This window comes from Neofelis nebulosa, chromosome 8 (assembly GCF_028018385.1).
Source record: "Neofelis nebulosa isolate mNeoNeb1 chromosome 8, mNeoNeb1.pri, whole genome shotgun sequence".
NCBI lineage: Eukaryota > Metazoa > Chordata > Mammalia > Carnivora > Felidae > Neofelis > Neofelis nebulosa.
The window spans coordinates 104,829-128,281 of record NC_080789.1 but is presented as its reverse complement, the minus strand read 5'-3'; the positions used below and the strand labels follow the sequence as shown (position 1 = coordinate 128,281).

The following is a 23,453-nucleotide window of genomic DNA, read 5'->3' as shown; positions in this document are numbered from 1 at the left end:
CACACGTACGTGTACACGCTCACGGCCAGACACTGACTCCTGTAAGTGCACACTCACACACTCACTGTCAGACACAAACGGGCCCCAGAGGCCCTCGGCTGAACACAGGAGTCTCTGTCCCGTCGTGTGCTAATCGCATCCAAGGTGCCCAGATAGTTGCACTCAACTCCACAAGGCATGTGAGGCTGGGCCCTGCCCTCGCTCTGGGGCCCAACCCCACGTGACCACGTGACCACGAGGGGGGCAGGGCCAGCCGTGCAGATCCCCCCACCGCCCAGCCCCGACCCAGCATGGGTACCCGGTCAGCACGGAGATGCCCCACTGGCCTGTGGCCACATCAGGTCTGGCTGTGCCGTGTGTATGAGAAGTGGCCTAATCCACCTACGAGTGGATTTTAGCGTCTCTTTGCTCCTAGAGTAAAGGCCTCCCTGTGGTGACTCTTTGCTAGGGACACACTCACGGCACCCGGCACATCTGCCCTCATCCCCTTCTCCAGGGGACGGTGCACCACGCACCGATGTGTGGACCTTGCTGAGGGCAGATGGTCTGGCTGACGGAGAGGGAGGGAGGCCCTGCCGGCCCAAGGCGGGCTCTGTGTTCCTGTCCGTCCAAAACGTGAGGCCAGGGGAGCCCTAGCAGGTGACGCCGGCCACAACGCCAAGGCCATCGATGGCGGTGGGTCCTCTGTCCTCGACCCAGGCTGCTCCCTGGCAGTCAGCCCTCCTGTCCGCCCAGGTCCCACGGGTCACGGCACAGGCGCCCGGCCCACCGGACAGTCAGGGCACCGCTGGGCAGTGTCTCAGGAGGCATGGGGACACAGAAGGACCAACGGTCAACACAGACCCTCAGCATCACTGGGAACAGGTGCAGGAATGGGCTCCAGTGTGGCACATCAGGTCGTCCACAGACCCGGGTGCTCCCAACCCCAGAGGCTTCGCCCCGGCACCGCGAGTCCCAGACCCCAGAGAACAAACCCTGAGTTTACGAGAACGGAGATTTCTAGAAGCTGTCGTGCCTGTTGCTCAGTCAGAGCTGAAACAGAGCAGCTAATGAAGACTGGACGAACGAATACCAGGAAGTAATAATGACAAATAAAGCAGGCGTAAGAAACGCACCACAGGACTGCACCTGAAAGAAAAGACGGAAAAAGAGGAATTGGAGAATTCGGGTCTATGGGGGCAGCCGCCAGAGACGACAGATGTCGGTGCCGACCAGGCAGGAAGTGACAGCAAAACACAGCACCGGCCACGTTAGCGCCCACAAACGGGACACGTGGTACAAACCTATCAGAACAGGGACGCGCTCTCTAGGCGGAAACCACGGATCCCGACGAGCAAAGGCACTTAACGAGCAGAGACGCGGTCCACGTTCACAGGCCGGAGGCCTCGAGGCTGTCAAGACGTTGGTTCTTCCCACAACGTCTACAGACTCAGCACCGCCCCAAACAAAATCCCAGCGAGGTATTTCAGGGACGCCGGCCGGCTGATTGTAGCATTTCCGTGGAGACGCAAAGTCGCCAAAGACCCAACAGGACGCCAGGGGAGGACAGAGCCGGAGGACGGCCAGGCCACACGCCCAGGACCCACGGCAAACTACGTGCGATGCTGGGCGAGAGCCGGGCGGAAACGGGTCCAGGGCGCAGCGTGGAGGGCTCGGCTACAGACGTGCCAATGCGCCCCCCCCCCCCGCCCCACCTTTGACCAAGGAACAAAGACAGTTTTCCTACAGAAGGTTCTGGAATGGCTGGAGGTCCACACACACACGAATCCGGACACAGACCTCACATCCTGCACGAGGATTAACTCAAACCGGGTTATAGACCTAATAGTCAAACACAAAACTGTAAAACCCCTGGAGAGTGACCTTGGGGATGATGGAGGTGAAGCGGAGACCGTGGCTCCGTCCGTGGCCTGTGGCAGCCGTGTGCCATATTCCCTCCCCCTCTTCACAAAGCACTTGGCAATGACCACGTCCTGCCCAAGGGGCCACTGAGGCATCCGGATGACACTAGTCCCTCCCTGGAAAACCAGTGTCCAAGCCTGGCCGCCAGTTCAAGTCAAGCCCCTGCCTGGTCTCTGACCTGCCCTGCAAGCCAGGGCCCCCCATTCACCGTGTGCTGGGGACAGATGCCCTCCTCTCCCACATGCTGGGGGCAGACCCCGTCTTCTCTCCCCTGTTCTGGGAAGAGACCCCCTGCTCTCTCCCCTGTACTGGGGGCAGGCCCCGTCCTCTCCCCCCTGTGCCTGGGACAGACCCTCTCCTCTCCCCCGTGCAGGGGACAAACCTCCACCCTGCCTCTGAGCACATGACAGCACTAATCTGTTTACACCGAGGTTCATCCTGTGCCTGCGAGTGCTGTCTCCGTGGTACCTACTGACCTTTACCTGTACCCGTGCCGCCCACTCAGGGACGTGCTCGCAGCAAAGGAGGAGCGGGGAGCCGAGCCCCCGGAAGAAAAAGATCATGGGGCTTCGCGAACAAGCAGGAGCCACGCTGCGGACAGGTCCCCTCCAGGAACCTTCCTTCCTCCCAGAGGCCTGGCCCCACTCTGGAAGGGCTCTCAACCCACCCCCGACCGGACCCCATGAAGCGACCTCAGGGCCATCCCTCAGCCTCCACCCGAGGCCCCGCGAGGCCCCGCTCTGCCTGCCATGAGGGGTGCAGAAGTCTGTCCACGTCCTAACCCCGCACCTGTGCGGCAGACCTCAGGGAGAAACGGATGTGATCACAGTCCAATGAAGTCACTGGGGTGGGTCACAATCCAACACAACCAGCAACCGTGTGAGGAGAGGCAGAGAGACGGACCCCCAAGGAGGCGGCCATGTGACGACGGACACACACACGGGAGAGTCGCAGTCACAAGCCCAGAAGGAAGGAGCACCTCTCGCGGATCCTCCCCCACGGCCCTCGGGAGGCCCCTCCGCCCGGACCTACGGCCCCCGGCACTCGGAACGAAGGCACCTCCGTGGTCTAAGCTGCTCCCTTCTTGTTCCTCTGCTCTGGCAGCCTCGGGAAAGTCACGCAGCCGCCCTCGCATCGTGAGCGTCCCGGACCCGGGGCGTCCTGGGCAGGAAAGGTGACACAGTCTGCCCACCGACCTCAGGAGCCAGCCGAGGCTGGGCACCCAGGGCGCGTCCCCCGGAGCCGACCCCGCAGGCCCTCCACAGAGGGCAGCGGCCCAGGGACGGCGCCCAGCTGAGCGACGCGTCTTGCCCTTTGCACTCAGTGTTACCACGGGGCTTGGGGTCTTCCCTCAACCCGTCCCCGCCCTTCGGGCCTCAGGCAGGGAGGTGAGTGGCTTGGGGACGTGGGCATCACAGTGGCTGAGCATCCCCTCGGTACCCGCAGACTGCTCACGCACTCACCAGACGGACTGTGCCTGTGGGTGCCGGCCACGAACGGGGGAGCCTCCACCTGCCAGGGTCTCGGGACGGTTTCTGAGAGGTTCTGGAATGTGGACCTCAGGGCCAGAGGAGTTTATTAAGGGCTATAACGAATATACCCCAAGTCTGCAACGTCTGCACCCGGACACGGTGACCGGCCCCTCCCAGGGGCTGCCGCCTCCCCTGCCGCACCCCCACTCCTCGGGGATGGCTCCTCGTGGGCCAGATGGCTGCCTGAGAGCAGGGCCAGCCCTCCACCCAGGCCCCTCCTCCATGACCAGGTTGGTCAACTAAGTCAGGGCAAACGTCCAGAAAACAGCCCCCACCTTCCCCAAGTGTCGCTGGGAGGGCCACTCACTCTGGGGGATCTGTGCCACGTGGCTGCTCAGAGGGTGGCCTGAGGCCCGTGGGCGTGGGCTCAGGACACGGGGAAGGCCCCGAGAGCCCCACCTCCCACCTGCCACCTGCCCTTCTCGGGGTGCCAGGCCAGCAACTCCTCCCGACATGCCGGGAGCCCAGCTCCCTTCTGGGCGGCTTCTGTCCCACGTACACGCCCTCACGCCGTTCTCCACTTTTAAGTGGCAAGTGCCACGGGTGTCCGCGCTCCGTCCTCGTGGCCTCTCCACGAATGCTCCGCGGACTCGGCAGGAGGTACCGAGGGCGCTTCTTCATTCCGGGCAGCGTGGGTTTGCAATTTTCCAATAACTGCACACAAAGCGTGGTCTATACTACGGATCGAAGGCGGGTCACAGGCGTGTACCTTCCTGCGAGCCCAGATGCGCACGCGATGCCTGGAGGACGGTCTTCCACGGCCCCTCACGTTCCTGTTCTTTGGGACCACGGGGCGGGCTCGAGTTCACCCCTCGGTGGAGCTACGCCCCCGAAGGGAAAGCTGCAGGGTCCGTCTGTACGGAAGTGACGCCCTCCTGACAGCAGCTAGATGTTTCTGCTTCCCTGCACTGACCCGCCCTGGTTTTCTACTCTTCCTTCGTCACTTGGCCAGAGCGTCCCTGGTATTAGAGGAGCCTTCCCTGGAGTGACAGTTTCCCAAGTCACAACGGCAAAGAGCAGAATGCTTCCCCAGAGGGACCTCCACGTCCTACCACCCAGCATACACACGTGTGCGCACACACACACACGGAAAAGTGAGGGAGGCAGCAGAGCCAGGGATGGGGAAGGAAGAGATGAACAGCGGGGGGCCTTGGAAGGATGTGCCAGGCCCAACTGGGGCACAGAAATGGGGCACCCTGTGGCCAGAAGGGTGGAGGGGGCAGAAGCTGCCCAGGGAGGCGCTGAGCTCACAGTGGGGGACAGCAGCAGGACGGGTGCTCCGGCCTTGGGGGCAGGCGGGTCCTGGGTGAACAGCCGCTTATCACGGCCATCAAACCATCATCTCCATCACTGATCATCACCATCACCGCCATCGTCATCACCACCTTCATCACCCCATCAGCATCAACCACCATCATCGTCACAACAACAGTCCCCTCCCCCCGAGAAGAAGATAAAGTGAAGACACCCCATAAACCAAGATTCCTTCCCAAGTGTGCTGTACCTTCTGGAGGGACACTCGGCCTATTCCTCCCATCTCCCCGTAGCCCTGCGTCTAGGGGGCCGGCGGGGAGAGGAAGGGGGAAATATCCAGGAGGCGACCGCCATCCAGGGGCTCAGTTTCCGTCAAGGAAACTCAGGATGACACAGGAGCAGGGCCTGCCACTCTCGGCTCACATTCCTGGCATGCTGTTGGCACAGAGGGGTGTAGGAAAGGAGGGAAAGAAGGGGGACTTTGTCCCAAAGCCACCTGTCCCCGGGCCACAAGAGGCGACAGCCAAATCCTCCGTCGGCCTGAGGCGCGGTCTCCGTGACAACCACAAGCAGCTGAGCCGCCAGCTAGGAGCGCCTCATCGGGGCGCCACACGGGTGTGCACAGGCCACTGGTGCCAGACAAGGTGCTCCTGGTGTCCTCTCCCCAGAGCGTCATCGTACAGCATCCCAGCACCCTCAGTGGAAAGACAGAGGGAAGGTGCCAGGGCCTTCTCGCGCCCCGATGGGATGCCCCGTGTGCGTGTCCACGCTGCGTCGTGACCCTGCGCGGAAGCGGGTCCCTCACTCTGCCCCACGTCTCCCCGGCCTGGGTGAAACCGGGGCCTCTGTGACCCCTGGCAACTGAGAGGCGGAGGCGGGGGGGGGGCCTCGCCGGGGCAAGCAGGAAAGTCCCGGAGCTGCCCCACCCTGCAACGCATTGTCCCGAAAAGCCCGAAGTGCCCGCTTCCTGGCAAGCCCACCAATGAGCATCTGTGAGGCCGCACAGCTGGAGGCGCGACCGCCATCTGCCTGGGGACCTCCTCGCCCCACGTCTCCTGAGACGCGGGAACCGGGAGCGGGGGCCTGCCGCCGCTCACACAGGCTGCCCGGCCCGGGAAGCGCAAGGCGGGACCGGAGCCAAGAGCGACGCCAGCGTCTATGACGCAAGGTCTTTTCTGGTAAATGAAACCTCCCACCCGGGAAAACGGAGGGCCCGGCACCTCCGAGAGCCGGTCTGCATCAGCCCCGTGTGCCCGTCCGCCAGGGCGCTCACCGCTCCGTGCTGTGGGCGCCGGCGAAGGCACAGCCTTGCGGTGAGGTCGTACCCTCCCTGGAAGGTCCAGGCAGGTCCAGAAAGGCGACTGCTGGCCGACGCGCCCCTGAGCCCGTTCCTGAGGGGCCGGCCCTGCCTCAAGCCATCACCCCGTTGCCTCTCCAGGCCCCTGCAAGGCCTTCTCGTGCGGCAGGAGTCAGAGACGTGGGACCTGCCTGTCTGCAGAGACCCTGGACTGGGCACCTCCAGAGGCCGCTGGGCAGCCCGGCACCACTGTTCCCTGGCCATATGGCCCTGCTGCCCACCTCAGCCCTGGCACAGACACCTCCATCAGCGGACTCACCGCCTCCGACCCCACATATCACAGCTCCCCCGCCACCCCCCCTGAGACGCTGAGAGGTGATGGCTACTCAGGGCTCCGCTGACCTGCGCACTCGGCCCTCTCCAGGTCTGTGCCGGGCACCTGTCAGCACCAGGCCGTTACGGGGCACGTAATGGGACACGGCCGTGCACGAGACCCGGCGAGGGGACAGACACACGTGGTCTCTCAGACGCGGCCACGATCGGAGCCCAACACGCACGGACGATGGGCAGATCGTGCCTGAGCCGCTGCAGGAACGTTCTGTGCCACCCGTGTGGTAACGAACACTGTCCCGGAGAGCGGAGAGCCCTGCAGTCAGGATGCCGCGAGCACCCCACACAGAACCGCCGCGGTGGCATCGGAGAGCGAACGGGGGAAAGCGGCCGCATGGGCCTCAGAAGAGAAGCGAGAATGACAACGGCCCCAGACGCCCGCCTGCCACCTGCTGGTCAGGGGGACGCACAGGGTTGACAGCACGCGCTGCGGTGCGGGCGTGGGGGGGCCGCCTCTGCACGCAACCCGCTGGACGGAGGGAGGCCCCGGGCTTGCTTCCAGAGGCACGACGGCGCACCCGCCCACGGGGCCTCGAAGGCGCGCATGGCTGCCCTGGCCAGCACGCTCCCTTCCGAGAAAAGACGTAGACGGGAGGGCCGGGGATGGGGGACCCGTCACGTGAACGTGAGCCCACACCGAGGAATCCCCCACAGCCGCGTGAGAGAACACCGTTCCGGACAGAGCTCCAAGAACTATTGCCGAAAGGGCAAACGTAATGTTCTCGTGTGTGTGTGTGTGTGTGTGTGTGTGCGCGCGCGCGCACGCACATGTGTGTGTGAGTGCTCCCGCGGAGGGCAGGAGACGCTGGAAGCACAACCCGGCTGGCCGCTGCGGGGCACGGGATCGCCGGGGAAGACATCGTGACTCAACACCTGTACCTTCTGAACTGCATGCAACACAAGGTGTCGTCGGCTCAAACACCCACCTTTACGCACACATAACACGAGACGAGGTGCATAAAGACACGTGTGGGTGCCCACACGAACAGCCACGCTACTGTGCACGCACACACTTCAACACGATGAATCAGAGCAGACACGCTCCCTGTGGCAGGAACAAGCGTGGCCACGAGGGCTGGCACGCAACTCGCAGAGCTGGTGAACAGCCTCCTCTCTGAGCCCCGCCTGTGGCACCACTGGGGCCCCACCCCACCTGCTGGCCTCCCCGAGGTCCCCTCGTTGTCCACAGGGGCCCAGCCCAGGCACGCGCCCCCCACAGAGAGAGTGGGAGACACAGAATCCGAAGCAGCTCCAGGCTCCGAGCCGTCAGCACAGAGCCCGACGCGGGGCTCAGACCCATGGACCGCGAGATCGTGACCTGAGCCGAAGTTGGACGCTCACCCGACTGAGACCCCCAGGCACCATTTTAACCACCTGTCACTGTGCAGGGCAGGGGCGTCGAGCACATTCAGTGCGGTGCCACCGTCACCACATCCGTGTCCGGAACTTGGTGGTCCTCCCGAAAGGAAACCTGCTCCCCACTAAACACCAACACCCCATTCTTCCCCCCAGGCCCCAGGAAGCACCATCCGACTTTCTGTGTCCGTGATCGGACCACTACCAGGCAGCCCGCCCAAGTGGAACCGAACAGGAGTTCCCTCGAGCAAGACTTGGTTCACTTAACGCCAGGCCCTCACGGGTCATCCACGTCGTAGCAGGTGCCAGAACGTGCTTTCTCTTTACAAGCCTGAGCAATAGTCCACCTCATCGGCACGCGTCCCGTCATCCGGTCACCTGCCGGCTTTCTCAGGGCTGGGAAGGCCGCCCTCCGCTGGTCTCAGACATGCGCCAGGGCCCAGAGCCGGCCGAGCCCGCGGGGACCAGGAAGGAACACTCGCCCTAGGCCCCCTGAGGCGGCGTCCCCTCCGCCATCCCCCACCTTGTCTGAAACAACTCCGTCTCGGTAACTTTCAGGACAACAGAGCGTCGTTTTAATCAGGCGAGGAGAAACCTATCGGCACAACCGCCGGAATTTTCCCAGACCAGCGAGCTTCGTCCTTCGTCGCGTTCACTCCCTTGTCAAACCCTGAGATGCAAACACCGCCTTCAGGATGCATCTCAAAAGTTCTGCCACGCACCTGCTTAACACAAAAGTTAAGATTTGAACAGTAATACCACTAATTCCCTGGGACTCAAGCTTACGTATGGGGGGGGGGGTTGGAGATAATGAATGTCCTGTAAGAACCACACTGGAAGTTGCATAATCATACTTAATGATTGTGTTTGCATAATCTTGCCGCTTAATAAGGCTGCGAGATATCATGTAGCAGAAGTTTTAATTTACTTAGCTCAGAACTCAGCTGTACTGGAGACTGTCTCTGTTCTTAAAGGATTAGACCCTGAGGAAGTCGGCACGGCCCCACACAGACGCCAATTAACCAGCACCCGGGATCTTCTCGGCCCCCGGAGGCAAGACAGGTGCCGGGGACCCTCACCTGCGGGCGGGCGGCTCATTGCACCTGCTGGGCTGGTGCCCATCCCCCGAAGTGTCACTTCTTGTGCATGGCCCACGGGGACGGCTTCGGCGGCCCCCACGGAACCCCACTTGGCCTGCCTTGGCCCAGAGAAGGGCTTCTGGCCCCCCTGCCCAGCAAGGATCTCATCACCGCTGGTGGCGTGCTGATCGTCGGAACAAGACGCATCTATTTCCCCAGCCTCTTCTGTGTGGCTGGAGCCCCTGAGTGCCGTCAGCTGCATTCGGACCCGGCAGGCTCCAGCTGGAGCTGCCGGAGGCGGGGACAGGGGGGTGGTTGTGATCGCCTCCCCGCACCCCTGGGGCCCAGAGGAACACAGGAGCCTAGAGGGCAACCATTCTGGGAACAGGGAGTCCCCCAGATCTCTTTGCAGGGCCCCCGGGTTGCATTTCTGCCCGGGAAGGCACAGGGAGAATTCCTCTGCACTTCGGAGCAGTGGAGGCCAAGGCTGCGGGCACACAGCTGGAAGTGTGTGCACGGAGACTGGTGCTTTGCCACTCCACCGGGTCACGGGCTCCAGGAAGCTCTTCCGTCCAGAGTCACCCACGTGGACACGGGGCTTCACGCGCCCGGTGCTGACAGGTGCGGTCAGGTGCAGTGTCTCCCCGTGCAAGCGGCGACGCCCGCAAGCCGAGGGTGGCTCGTGGGCCGGGGCGGGGGGGTGGGGGGGTGGGGGCATGGACTCCTCTGGGCAGGGCAGGGTACACCGAGGAAGCCCGTCTGCTCCACCTGCCAAGGCCATCCGAGGCTCAGTGACCAGCCAGATGAAGGCTCCCTGGGCGCGGCGGTCAGAGCGCCAAACCACGGGATCCGTGTTCCCAACAGCCCACCCGGAAATACAGACAGGGTGCCCGGTCCGTGGTAGACAACTCAGAGCTGGAGACCACGAGCCACGGCCCAGCCCCAGACAAAGCTCCACGGTCACACTCAGTAAGGAGCAGGCAGCTGGCGGGACCCACACGGGGGCCCCCTGGGAACGGTGAGTGTGGCCCTGTGTCCCCGGGTGCTGACTTGCATTGGACACTCACGTGCCCAGCCCTGGGAACAGACCAAGAGCAGCCCCCCACCTCGTGCCTGAGAGCAGACACGTGTGTCACTCGGGGGACAGGGCAAGTACAGATTCGAGGGCCCCCACACAATGGCTGGTTACAGGAACATTTCTCTGCAAACTGATAGCTTGCTGGGCTCAGACCCGGCGCCCCCATCAGTCCTCCTCTGCAGACCCCTGCCCGCCCCCCCCCCACCCCCCCCGCCCATGCAGCCAACTTGGAAACCCCTCCCTGTTGCACCAAGAACGAGAAAGCCCTCGGCCGCACCGGTCTCCCTGCCTGAAGACCCGTTTCCCCCAAAATCTGTCAACATCACTGAGACCCACGAGGCCCTGGAGGAGTCAGTGTGCTGCCGGGCCTCAGTTTCCCCATCTGCGAGGTGACATGGGCGGGCCTCCTCTGTGCCGTCATCTCTGGGCAAACGGGCTCCGAGGCGTCACCTTATACGCAGAAGCAGAAAGGCATCCAGTGAGCAGAGAGTGGGCTGGGGACCTGTGCACAGGGACTCGTCCAGGAGAATGCAGCGGGCCGGTGAAGGCAGTCGGCAGGCCAGCCACCCCGGAGCTGCTCTGGCCCCAGCTGGGTCACCAGGGGACGGCTCCGTCCCGGGGCTACAGGCAAGGCCGTCCCTGGCTCTCCTGTCCCCCCTCAGCAAGCCTCCCCCAGGCCCAGGACCCCTTTGGTGGCTCTCCAGGCACCAACCAGGTACCACGCCAGGCTCAGCCCCGGGGACCCTGACCGCCCTCTTGAGTGACCCCTTGAGATCAGCCCCAGAAAGCACAGGCAGGACCTCATGAAGGCAACCTTTTGCCTATGTCTGCTAAGTATTCTGGAAAATTCCATGTACCCTGGATCGTCACCCAACACGGGGCCCTCCCTCTGACAACCTCCATCCAGAGCCTCCCAGAGCCCAGCTGAGAACTGCCTCTCAGCCCCCAAGGGAGAGGATCAGCATGAACAACGAGGAAGCAAAGGAGGGGTGCAAAGAATGGGGGGGCAGTGGGGACACGGCGGCCAATCCGGAGTCCTCCGCCCATGTGAGAGGGCAGACAGGCGGGATAGTGATCCCAAGCTGGGTGTGACGTGAGGACAGCACTTTCCACACGCTCAGCTGTGACCTCCTGCATGCGTGAATGCACCTCTCCCTCACCACCACCCCGGGGGACCTGTGCTCACAGCCCCCCGATGGGGGAAACTGAGGCACGGGGTCCTTAAGCCCCCAAGGTCAGTGGCAAAGAGAAGAGCTGAGCAAGGCGGGTGTTCAGTGACAGACGGGGTGAGCCAGTCGCCGGAAGGACGTCAGCACAAGGCCCCATGCAGGGGGCAGCTCAGGAGACCACCTGGACCGAGAGATTTCTGCAGAAGCCCCAGGGAGCCCTCCGGCCCCACCCCTGCAGCCACCTCCCAGGTGTCCAGGCAGATGCTTGCTGGGGGAGGGTGATTCTTGGGCCACCCCCAGCACCACACCCTCACGTCTGCAGGGGCTCAGGGCCACGTGGCTTCAGCAAGCCCCTCGCCGCCTTTAGCCTGACTCCCCCCGTCCCCCACCTGCCACCTCGGGGGATGTTACATGACACGGAACAGGTCAGGCATGCAGGGGGGCTGACTAGTGGCCTTACAGATAGGCTGGGGTGCCCGCCTCTTCCTTCTGGCCAGCACGGCCCCAGCAGGCTACTTCCAACGGCACTCGGTGTGTCCCCTTTGCCTGGGACTCCACGTTAGGGGCACAGTCCTGCCCTCATCCCCGCTCACCTGCACCCCTCCAGCGGCCCATGCATCCCATGTTCCCTCCCGAACCGGTAAAAGGACTATCTGTACCTTGAGCCCGCCCTTCCCAGAACCTTCCAGACAGTTCGTCGCCCTCCCCCACAACATGGTAAGCCACACCCAGGTGTATGGCTGTGTCCAGCCTGCCACCTGGGGTCAGACACACTCGACCAGAGCCCCGTGGGAGCAGGAACCCAGGAGGCAGCCAGCATTCGGGCCTGGGGACCCCTCTCCCGCTCCCCAAGTTTCTGGTTCTGACTGGTGCTCTCCACCCAGGACGAACCGCCTTCCAGTCCAGAAGATTCTCTAGGGAAAGCGGGCTCCATCTCCCTGTTCACACTCTGCCGGCGACAGGGGGGGAAACTCAAAACACACGAGTTCCCGTTTTGCTTTCACTGTCAAGTCACCACAGAACGGAGAAGAGAAAGTTCGATGAAGCAATCCGTGCACTAAGCGTAAACCAGGAAGAAGGGAAGACACCAGAACCACGTTCTTACCATCTCACCAGGTAACTGTCAAATTGGCAAGAGCCCATGCCCGTCGGAATCAAGCTGCTTTGGGGCAGGCCAGGCACACGTGTCTTGTCCCTCCAGCGAGGAGCCGCTGGCTGTCCTATGGGTCACTCACCCCGCCCGCCCTCCAACCGCACGGGCCCCCAGGCCCCAGCGGAGCCCAACACACAGCGGCTACGGACTGGAGCACAGCTGGAGCCTGCGGCTCTACGATCCGCCAGATCGGGCCTCTGGCCCAGGGAGATGGTGTCAGAGCCCAGGCACGGGGGCCCCTGCCCTTCCACCCCAACACGGTGGGTAAACTGCCTCCCCAAAGATGGATCTACCCAGAACCTCGGAGCGTGGCCTCATCTGGACCAAGCGTCCTCACAGGTACAATCAAGGCTCTTGAGACGCGATCATCCTGGATCTGGGAGGAACAGGAGCCTCCACAAGGAACCCGTTCTGCCCACACGGTGGTCTAGACCGTGGCCTCCAGAGCCAAGAGACCAGAAGGGTCTGCGGCTCAAAGTGTCCACCCACGGTCCTTTGTGACGGTGGCCCCAGGAAGCCGATAGAGCCACCTGTCCATCTTGACCTCCATCATGGAGCCCGGCTCCCCCGCTGAGCCAGCCTGGACACCCGAGAGGAAGTGACCAGCATTTTGGAGCCCACCCCCCCAGCCTGCAGAACTCTCCAGAGCTCGCGGCGCCCTTGGTCCCAACAACTCCCAGCACCCGGCACTCAGTAGGTGCTCAGGAAACGTGCACTATACCCACCCCGAGTCTCTCCACGACGACACCGCACCCGAGTCCCACCTTCCTGTCCAAAAGAAGCCCTTTCTCTCTCTTAACCAGAAAGCCAGCGCCACGGCCACAAATAGAAGGTATCCATAAAAATAAACACATGGCCGTTAAAATGAAAAATGCCCACCCGTGCTGCATAAAGCGTGCCTCACTCTGCGAAACGCTGGATTTATGGGGGAGGCGTGCTCGGAGTTTCCGGGTGGCCCCATCCATCCCACACCTGACCTGGGGGAAGCGGCTTCTGCCCCACCCGGCAGCTCCAAGGTCATCACTTCCGTGGGCCCAGACACCCTGACTGGAAACCAGACAGACGGGGGAGGGCAGTGAGACCCAGCACCCGGGGAACACGCTTCCCTGAGCCCCCGGCACATGTGGCGTGACTCCCGGCGACGTGACTCCGGTGACACGGCGTGTGCCCCCTCTTCCGTGCGCGGCCTATCCGTTTCTGGAGCTGCCCTGACATCACCGCCAACATGGGGCTTCAAACAACAGAAATCCACTCTCCCGCAGGCCTGGATGTGGAGGGTCCAAGACCCAGGTGGGGCAGGGCTGTGTCCCCTCTGGAGACTCCCGGGGAGGGTCCCTCCTGCCTCTTTCTGCTCCTGGTGGCCGTGGGCAGCCCTTGTCCCCCTGTCTCTGCCCCCGTCCTCACCCGCCTCCCCCCACGTCTCTTCTCTTATAAAGACACCTGTCGGGGGACTTAGGGTGGACCCTCGTCCAGGACGATCTCATCTCGAGACCCTTACCTTAATTGCATCTGCAGAGACCTTGTCTCCAAACAAGGCCGCATCCACGGGTCCGGGGCACACGTGTTTTGGGGGGTCCCGCTGCCCGCTGCTGTGCCTTCCCCCCAAGTGCACACACTCGGGCCCCCGCCCATCCACCAGCTCCCCAGCACAGAGCCCTGCTGGCTTACAGCAGGCACTTGGTCTGTGCTCGAGGCACGCCTACTGAGGCCATCACGGGCTGCGGGTCCTGGGACCGGGTGCGTGCTGCCCTGGTGCCCCCCGGGGTCAGAGGGTGAACGCAGGCCGTAAGGCCCACAGAGCACAGTCATTTATAACAAGGCCTGGGCTCCACCTTTGGTGAGCAAACCAGAGGGCCTGCCTGGCTGCTTCTGTAAGCGGAGGAGAAGGAAGGTAAGGAGTTAATAAAACCCGCCTTCTCCAGGCAGAAAAGAGTGTGCTTAAAGATGGAACAGCCTCCTCTAATCACGCACAGGGAAGATACCACAGGGCCGAGGGCGGACATGGTCAGTCGGGGAAAAGTGGCCGGGTCCTCGGGCAGCCTCTCAGAGGGCAGCTCATCCAGAGCTGGAGCCTTCTAGAACCACCCTCCCCGCCCAGGTCGGGGGACCTAGAGGCAAGGGGCAGGGCAGAGGGAGCCCCCTCGGCACATCCAACCACAGGATCCCACCGCCGGACCAGGAGACCGAGGCTCAGAACCGGTGGCTGGCGTCCAGGTCTCTGCCCAACCCCTGTGGCCTCCCCTGCACAGCGGGGTCACATGGGCGGACAGACAGCTTTGAGGCCGATGTCACCCTGCCCGAGACCGCCAGCGGGCGCCTGTCCTGCAGGGCACACCTCCGTGTGGCTTCCCAGGATGCACATCTGCGTTCCCACAAGGAAGAAAGAGTGGCACCCAGTGCTCAGCGTCGAAGGCCCTGGGGCCTTGGCCAGACCCTGCACGTTCTGTCCTTGAGTTTCCAACCACACTCTCCTCACGGGGTAGGTGAGGCCATGGGAGGTTACGGGGGAGCCCCGGCAAGACCAGAAACGAGGTCCAGCCTGGGCTGGGGGTGGGTGCGGGGGAGGCCCCGCTTCTGAGAACTCCAAGGCGGCGTGAGGTCAGGGGCGGGGGGGAGGGTGACACCGCTCCACAGGTGACACACTGACCTTCAGGACCCTGCAGAGCCCGGTCGGTTTTCTGTGGTGCAAAACAAGAACAAAAGAGGACAGGGCAGAGGGCAGAGGGCAGAGGGCAGAGGGCTCGGCTGAGTGGGGGCAGGGGGCACCAGCACCCCCAGCCCAGGAGCAGGTGCCGGTCGGACCCCACACAGGTCATGAGCCGGCAGGCTGAGGGCCTCCAGGGACGCCGCAGGGCAACTGCCTCGGCCCTTCGAGGCCCCGTCCCACCCGTCGGGAGTCCCAGGCGCTCGGGGACAGCGAGAGCTGGCGGCTGCCACTCTGGGCGCCTGGGGTCCACACCAGCCCCGCGGGTGAGAACAGCCACTCCAGCAGGCGCCTGTCCTTCTACCACAGCTCAGGGGCTTTGGGAGGGTTGAGCCCTAAGGGCTGGGGGCCCTGCCGCTTGGAGGGCCTGAGACACAAGGCCACGTGGGTCTCATGCTCCTGGAACCAGCCTGTCCGCGGCCCTCCAGAGCCTCCTCCCTCCACCGTGTTCCCACCTGCAGAGCGGCCTCCCCCCTTCAGCGAGAATCGGATGGAATGACAAGTGACTTGTGGACGCCACTAGGCAGGGAGGGAAAGGCGAACCGAAGACACGTGCATGACCACGGCAGCTCCCACATCAGTCCCACAAGAGGCAGGGCCCCTGGAGCTGCTGGCACCACCCCTCCCAGGCCGGGCACGTGGCACACACACCTGCCGTCCATGTGATGGGTGGCAGTCCACCCAGAGCGAGCCGTGGCTCAACCCCAGGTGGTGGTCTGAGTCTCTGACACGTGACGCATCAGGCTGCAAAGAAACTCCCGGCGGTCCGGGGCAGAGCTCTGGGACCTCTCCGTGACGGCTGGGAGCGGCGGGGCACGCGGGGCGGACCTCCGGCTCCAGTCCCTACAAAACTGTTGGGACAAAGGGGTTCCGTGCTCTCGGGGCTCACCTGGGAGCTGCCGTGGGCACCTTCGGGGTCGCACAGCTGCACCTGCCACGTGTGCCTCAAAGAGCCCACACAACAGGGAAACGGATTCGTGCACCCTGACTGCCTCCCTGGGTTCATCCAGGCACCTGCCTGCAGGCAGTGTAGATGCGGAAAAGCGATGATCCAGCAAAGCCAGGGTCTCTGGGGAGCTGCCCACCCCCCTCCCCGCCTGGCGCCTGGAGGAAGCGCCTGCTCGCGTGGGGAGCTGGGGGTGTCGACAGCAAGGTCCCCCCCCCACCTTGGCCGACAGCCGGATAACCCTCCTCCCTGCCTGCAGCCGTGGGCCACCCCTGCCAACAGCTTCTGCAGGGGGGCTGTCAGCAGTGTCCCCACGCACTCAGTAACTAAGTAACCGCCAGAAAGAGCAGGTGGGTCTGGCCGTCCTGCACCTGACTCCCCAGGTCTACGGAGCGATGAGAGCCCCCCGCCGGGAAAGGCAGGCTATCAGCCGAGGCTGGTGAGCGGGCCCCCCAGGACTCGGGCCGGGTCCCAGGGTGGACCTTCGCGGACTGGGCTTTTCTCCCACCCTTTCCCCGTTCCGCTGGTCCTCAGGCTCCCTTCCTTCTGGGGAGCCCCCACCTGCAGAGGTGGTCCTGTCCATCCATTTGCGGGGCAGTTGAGGGGGGGGAGCACAGACATGTGCTCCCGGCCCTGGGAGGGAGAGGAAGCCTTGCTCTTTCCCACAGGGCTCCCCGGAGCCAGGATCCAGAGTCCTGGGAACGCTGGCGACCACGGCTGAGGCCCCCCTGGCTGACAGCAGGTGGACGGCAATACGGGCCATGAACGTTCATCCAAGAGGAGCCCTGAATCCGTTCCCTGAAACGTGCCCAAGCGGCTGCTCTATGCTACCTGTGCAGGTGCTCACAGCGTGGCTCACTTCACACCCGTCACATACTTTCATGTGCTTTTCATTCCTGTGTGACTCAGGACACAACGGACGGGCTTCCCTCCGCCCCTGTCCTTGCACGCCATCGCACAGGCGCTCTGCCCCCTAATTAAGAGGCTGTATTTTCAGTCGGGCCCACGATGCATGTGATATACTCCACACGCCTCAGGACAGCACATAGAACCACAGACACACGGGGCCTTTGAATAATTCAACCAGATGTCACTTACTAGTCATTAATATCACCACCAAAGGAGGGGACGTGGCCGCCCCTCCTGCCCCCTCTGCTCCTGGTGTCCCCAGACGGCATGCGGACCACTGAGCGAGGGCTCCGCACGTCCCCGGCGCGGCTCCCCGTGCCATTTTCGGACAGAACGAGGTGGGAGGCTGCTGCCTGCCAGAACCTCAGCCGAGGCCTCGCCGTTCCCAGCGTGGGCACGTGCACGGCCCCCACCCCCACCGCAGCGGTGTCCCCAGGCACCCCAGGGCTCTTTGGGGTCCCCAGAGCGCAGACGCCCCCACCCAAGGCCGCAGCGAGCCGTGTCACGTCGGAAAAGTCCCCTCTGTTCCCAGTCCTGAGGATGGGATCTCGGCGCTGAGATTCCCACTGAGGCTGGCGTGGGTTTCATTTATCAGATTCTTCGTCACATGAGAAACGATAGTAAATGATGATAAAGGAGCTGGTTATTTTTAACGCCCTCCAATCCCACCCCTCCCGAAGCCACTCACACGTCCCCAGCCCCCGACGCATCTGCTGGAGGGTTGGGGAGGCGCCATGCGGGGAGCAGGTGGAGGTCACTGGCACAGCGGCCGAGGGCGGCCAGGCGTGGGGCTGCGGCCCTCTCTCTGTGAACGAGGCTTGCCTCTGCAGCCGCGACTCTGACGACGGAGCTGGGCACCGTCCCCCGGCCCAGAACCGCCAGGAACAGCTTCCCTGCCGAGCCCGCACCAACCCACGGCGGGCCTCCCGCCAGCCCCTGCCGGCTCACGCCTTGGGGACACGCATGCGTGCCACATAACCGGGAGAGGCTGTCGGGCTGTTTTCGAGCCAACGAGCGTTTCCGACGGAATCCTCGCTCAGGAAGGGTGCCGTGTCAGTCCCCGATCCTCTCCCTGTCCCTTGTTCAGAACAAGCTGGTGGCTGCAAGGAAGCTGGTGACGCTCGGTGCCAGCTGCGAATCTCGTGACCACGACAGCAATTAGTGACTACGGAAGGCCGCCAACTAACGGAAGGCCGTTAAGGGGCCCGACGGGGTCACACGTGCCCCCTCCCAGCCTCGGGCTCACAGAATTACCCTTCCCTCTCAGAACAGCTGACTCGGGACGTGAACGCTGGATCGTATCCACTCTATCACACAGCCTGGCCCGGAGCAGCGGCTGAGGCCTCGCGGGCCACAGCGACGGCACTCGGAGCCCTGGGACCGAGGCCGGCACACAGCGAGGGCGGCCGGCCCGGTGCCGACCTCCCCACCCCGCCGCGAACGCTCGGTAGCAGCTGTAAGAGAGGCTGTTGACACGACACACGCCCGTCTCACGCACTTGTCTGCCACCGAAAGGGTTTACTGAGAGAGACTTAAATCCCCAGACCACGTTCCAGAAACAAACCCCAGCTTCGCCCTTCCACGCAGACTTCCCGGCCTGCTCCCGCCCCCTCCGGGTCCCAGAGCCCCCAACACCTCGCCCCACAAGCGGCCTGGCTCGGCCGGGCATCAGCTCTCACGTCTCCCCGCTCCTTTATAGTGTTTCTGTCGCTCTTCCTGTTACATTAGGCATCGACACAAAAGCCGTTAATCTGCGGGCAGTGCTGTAATCTGTCAAGTGAATAAAAGACGGGAGGAAAATATATTAAAGTCCCTTGAAGAGGAAGGTGGGAAACACTGTTATGATTCTAGCCGTTCCCGTAACCCCCTGTTCCGAGGCCCGACGTAACTAAGGACGTAGAGGAAGGGGTTCCCTCTGCCCCTGCCCCAGCACCCCGTCACCTGGGCACCTGCCTCCTGAGTAAGCAGCTGGGTTTTAAATCTGGTTCCCGAGACCCCCAAACACACATTTGCACGCTGCATTCAGAAGCAACAGACAGGCCCCTCTTGTGTCCCAGGGGGTCGGGGTGGCCCCAGGAGTGAGCCGAGAAGGTGCCGCCCAGGCCCCGGGGCGTCCCCACTTCCCACACCGGGGCCACGTCCGGGGCTCCCTCTTCGGCCCTCGGCCGGCCGAGCCAGGCGGGGACGCACCCAGGGGCCAGGATCGTCCCGACAAAGGCCGCACCAGCCACGGCTGCAGTCGGGGAACCACAATGTGTGCGCATCTCCGGTCACGGCCCGATTCATCTTCCCAAACGCTGGGAGGCCGGCTGGCCAGAGGGGGACCGGTCAGCCACAGGGTGGCCCGCAGCTCCACACAAAAGGTGAAGTGTGGACAAACGGCTCCCTGGGCCCCCCATTCTTCATCCCTGAAAAGCCAGAGTCACGGAAATGGCTACTTAATCAGCCCTTTTGCACTCATCTGCAGACAGCAAGTCACAGCTGCCGGCCGGCCTGTCTCGCCGCCCCCCTCCCGCGGGCCAGCACGCTACTGGAGGGAAGAAAACCGGCTCCCACGGCCTGAGGACCAAGAAGAGCCCCAGGCCTCCCCTGTGACGAAGGGGACAGCCCCTTGCAGCCAGTGCCTCCGTGTCACCGCACGCTGGCGGACCTCCAGCGCCTGGACGGCTGGACGGGCAAACACCGGGACTCCCCGTCTGTCTGAGGGACATGCGCCTTCTGACCACACGCCTGCTCCACGGTCCCGCGGCCCGGCCTCCTCGTCCTCCACGGCCTGCCACCGCATGACACACATGTGTGTGTATCTGTCTGCTTAGAGCGAATGCCGAGATTTCCTGTGAAGGGCTCTCCACGACCACCCACAAAAACACTTCACTCCGTGAGCCCCGTTCTTCCCTTAAACCCTGCCCTGCCCTGCAACCCGGCATCCTCCAACCCAGGGGACAGAAGCTCTTTCCTCCCGGCCAGAAGAAACTGTCCTTGAGATCCGACGCCTCAGGAGGGTGGTGCTGTCCCCTGAAGACACCAGGACCGCTCAGTCCCCGTGGGGCGAGCGGAAGGGACCCGTTCAGCCCCATGCAATCGGAGTGGCCAGCGGCCTGACCCTCTTTCTAAATCATTGCTTTAATATCAGGGAAAGGGCTCTCCGTCCCGGGAGCTTCCCACGTAGACGGGCACTTTCGACCTTGGAGAGAGACAGTAAAACTTTAACGCGCGATCCCTTTCCAAGACGAACCCCCCCCAAATGGGAAAGACCAGGGAGAAGGGTAAAGAACTAAAGGCCCAACGAGGCCCAGCTGCCCAGGGTCCCTCTGGCCACTTGGGGGGGGGGGTCCTCTGGTCCCCTGGCAGCAGACACGGCTGAGAACAGCCCCCTGGGGACGTGCCAGCCCCGTGGGACCACCAACCCAAGGCAGGACTGCCCACTCCAGAGGCAGGCGGCGTGGCCGGGAGCTGGTCTCCAACTTCACCCGCAGGGCAGGGCAGGCCAACAGCAAGCCCCTGGGACAGTCAGCTCCCCCTTCAGGTCCTGGACCCAAATTCCACGGAGGGAAACGGCCACCAGGCCGATGGAGGAGGTCACCCAGCCTGGGGCTGGCCTCCCACACCTACCTGCTTCCCTGGGGAGCCAGCAGCAGCTCATTAATTAGGCGGGGAAGCAGCTGAATGTTGCAAATCCTTCCTTTGTAGGAACCCAAACCCAGGGCTAATGAGGACGGGCTAGCGTTCCCCAGCCACTCCAGCTCCCTCCAGTGCTCAGCGCTCCCTGCTGGCCAGGGGGCACGGGGCCGGGCCGGGCAGCCCTGGTAGCAAGGTGCCTGAGGGCAAGGGCGGCTGACAGCCCCAGGCAGTGGGTACAACTGAAGGCCTGGCGTGCCCTGGGTCTCCCGTTCTGGCTCAGCCCCGGCTCTACTAGGACCAAGCTCCAGGAGAGCCCTGCTCAGGGCCAGGAAGTTTCCAGGAGTGCCCACCTGACCATATGGGAACCCGAGGTCCCAGAGTACCCTCCAGCCTCGAGGGTCCGACCGTCCAGGCATCTGCCTGAACCAAGTCCCAAGAACGGGATCCAGGGACCCCCGCTCCAGCAGGCACCCGGAGGGCAGCCCCCCCCCCCAACCCCCACTCTTTGGCGACCAAGTCCCGGCTCCCTGAGCCCACGGGTCCCCAATTCGGTTGGGAAGGTGGCGTGGGGAGCGGCATGCTGCGCGCAGGCCTCGCCCTGGCTCCTGCCGGTCCCCCAGCCCCGCGCGCGCGCGCGCGCGCCCCGGCCCCGCCACCGTGGAGCGCGGGTGCCATCTACCGAGGGCCCGCGGAGAGCGGGCGAGCGCCGCTGACAACGGGGCCAAGTGGGGCAGGGGACCGGCACGGCAGCCTCGGCGAGAGCTGGGGCCCCGAGCGGCGCGAGGGCACAGAGGCCGCGGCGCCCTCCCCGCGCCGCCGGTGAGCCCCGAAGCGCCGGGCGCGGGAAGGTCCGCGCCGCCGCTCCGGGCCCGCAGTGGCGCCGGCGGAACGTGCTGGAAGCCCGGGCAGCCGCGGGGACAGCGCCCGGGGACCGGTCCGCGCCGGGGACAATTACCTTCTTTGAGGAACTGAGCGTGAATCACCAGGACGAGGAAACAGCAGAGCGCGGCCCCTGCGAGTGCCCAGAGCGCCTTCAGGAGCTGCATCGCGGAGTGCCCACTCGGCCGACGCCCCCGAAGTCGCGCAGCGAAGGTCCAGGCGCCGCATCAGCGCCCCACCGGGTGCAGCCGCCGCGGCCGCCCGCTCGCGCCCCCCATCCGCCGCCACCGCCGCGGCCGCCGCGACTGGAGGCGCCACTCCGGGCGGCGATGCGCGTCTTTCGGGCAGGGGGGAGGGGAGGGGCGGGGGGCGCCGGGGAGGGGCGGCGGGGCGGGGAGGTTAGCAGAAAGTCTCCGGCCGCGGCGGCCGCCGCTCCGGCCACTCGGCCACCATCGCGGGCTGCGGGGCGCCGGGGGCCCGGGCGCGGGGGGGCGGCCGCCGCGGCCCCATGAATCAGCCCCGCCGCCGCCCCCGGAGCCGCGCCGCCCGCAGGGCCCGGACGGCGGGCCGCGGATTGCGCAACGGCCGGCGGCGCGGGGGGGTGCTGCGCGCCCCGGCCCCTCCGCCGCTGCTCGGCGTCGCCTTCTTCGTCCCCTCCTCCTCTTCCTCTTCTTCCTTCTCCTTCTCTCCTCCTCCTCCGCCGCCGCCGCCGCCGCCGCCGCCGCCTCCGCCGCCGCCGCCGCGCCGCGCTCGCTCCGGCCGGGGCTCAGGGGGCCGCGCCGCCGCCGCCGCGGAGAGCCGGGCTCGGGGCCGGGACTGCGCGCAGGGCGCGGGGCTGCCGCACCATCGCCGCCGCCGGGGCCCGGCCGGGCCCGCCGAGATCCAACTTGCGCGGCCCGGGGCTGGCGGGCCGGTCGCCCCCCTTCCGCCCCGGACGGGGCCGGCCTCCGCGCTCCCCGGAGCCCGCGCCTCCGCCGCTGCCGTGGGACGAGGCCCGGGCCGGCGCTTCCGCGGGCCGCTCGCGCTGGCCGGCGCTGCCGGGGCCGGGGCCGGGGCCGGGGCCGGGAACGCGGCCAGCGGAGGGGCCGGTGGCGGCGGCCGCCGCGCCGACAGGTGGGGCCGGCGACGCTGCGCGCCTCGCCGCCCGCTGGAAGCCGCTGCTCCGGCCCGGCGGCGCGCGCCCGCTCGCTCGCTCGCTCGTTCGGCCCCTTCTGGGGAGGCGGCCCGCGCGGCGATCGGACTCCGGCCCGCGCCCGCCGCCGTCTGCGCTCCGCCCGGTCCGCGGAGCCGCCGATGCGCACTGGGCCGCGCAGGGGACCCGGGGGACCCCCCGCCGCCCTGCAGCGCCCCCGCCTGGCGCGCCGGCGGGTCAGGCGGGGCCTGTCCAGCCGAAAACCGCGGGTCGGGCTCCACCTAGGTGCGCAGGGGCCTCACTGCAGAGCCTCCGCGGCGGCTGCGGGAGCGGGGCGGGCGGCCTCCGGCGGGCTAGCCCAGCCCCCTCGCACCCCCGCGGCCGGCGGGGGGAGGGGGGCGCGGGGAGGACCCTGGCCCAGGCCTCACTGCGGCCCAGGCCCGACCTGCTGTGGGTTCTGAAAAAGGGCCCCTCTGCCCGGAAACACATGCGCGCGCGCCCGCGCGCGCGCGCGCACACACACACACACACACACACACACACACACTCTCTGGGTCTGGTGTGTGAAATCCTCCAGGCCAGCTGCTAGGCGCCCGAGCACGTGGGAGCACAGTACATGCCCAGGGAAGGCTCCAGAGGAAACAGCGGGCACCTTCTTGCCCGCCTCTATCCCGCCCCTAGCAAGGGCGGGTGTTTCTTCCTGGCAGATTTCCTCACCTTCCCAGGGCCCTGGCCCAGGAGCATCTGTGGTCAGATCGCCCCCAAGCACAGCGGCCAGGGTGGTAGGCCTTGAGGCACTTGTGCACCAACTGAATTCGAATGCCCAGCAAAGAGCTCTGCAAGTGGGTTGGGGCAGGGACCTATGCTTGGCCCTGCGCTTCCTGTGTGAGGCCCTGTGTGTGTGTGTGTGGGGGGGGGGGGGTCACAGACCATCCTGGGGCAGAGGGTCCTTGTGACTGTAAGGTAGGCCCGGAGATGTGGTGCAGGGGTCACAAGAAGGCTGTTTCCTTCCTGCCCAGGCATCTCAGTGTAGTCAAGGGAAAGAGGCCAGA

The 23,453-nt window shown here is 65.1% G+C and overlaps 1 protein-coding gene across 2 annotated transcripts in view; it reads right to left on the bottom strand.

Annotated features, from left to right (window-relative positions):
* The window catches only part of TAFA5 (TAFA chemokine like family member 5), a 155,962-nt gene that overhangs the window by 63,227 nt on the left and 69,282 nt on the right, over window positions 1-23,453 (bottom strand). Inside the window, exon 1 of one of the 2 annotated variants that reach the window (XM_058740854.1) lies at window positions 21,346-21,956. The exons of the other annotated variant lie outside the window; for it this stretch is intronic. Coding sequence (XP_058596837.1) covers window positions 21,346-21,436 — 91 coding nt within the window. The 5' untranslated portion in view covers window positions 21,437-21,956. Of the gene's footprint in view, window positions 1-21,345; window positions 21,957-23,453 lie in introns of those variants that run through there. 2 annotated transcript variants of the gene reach the window in all.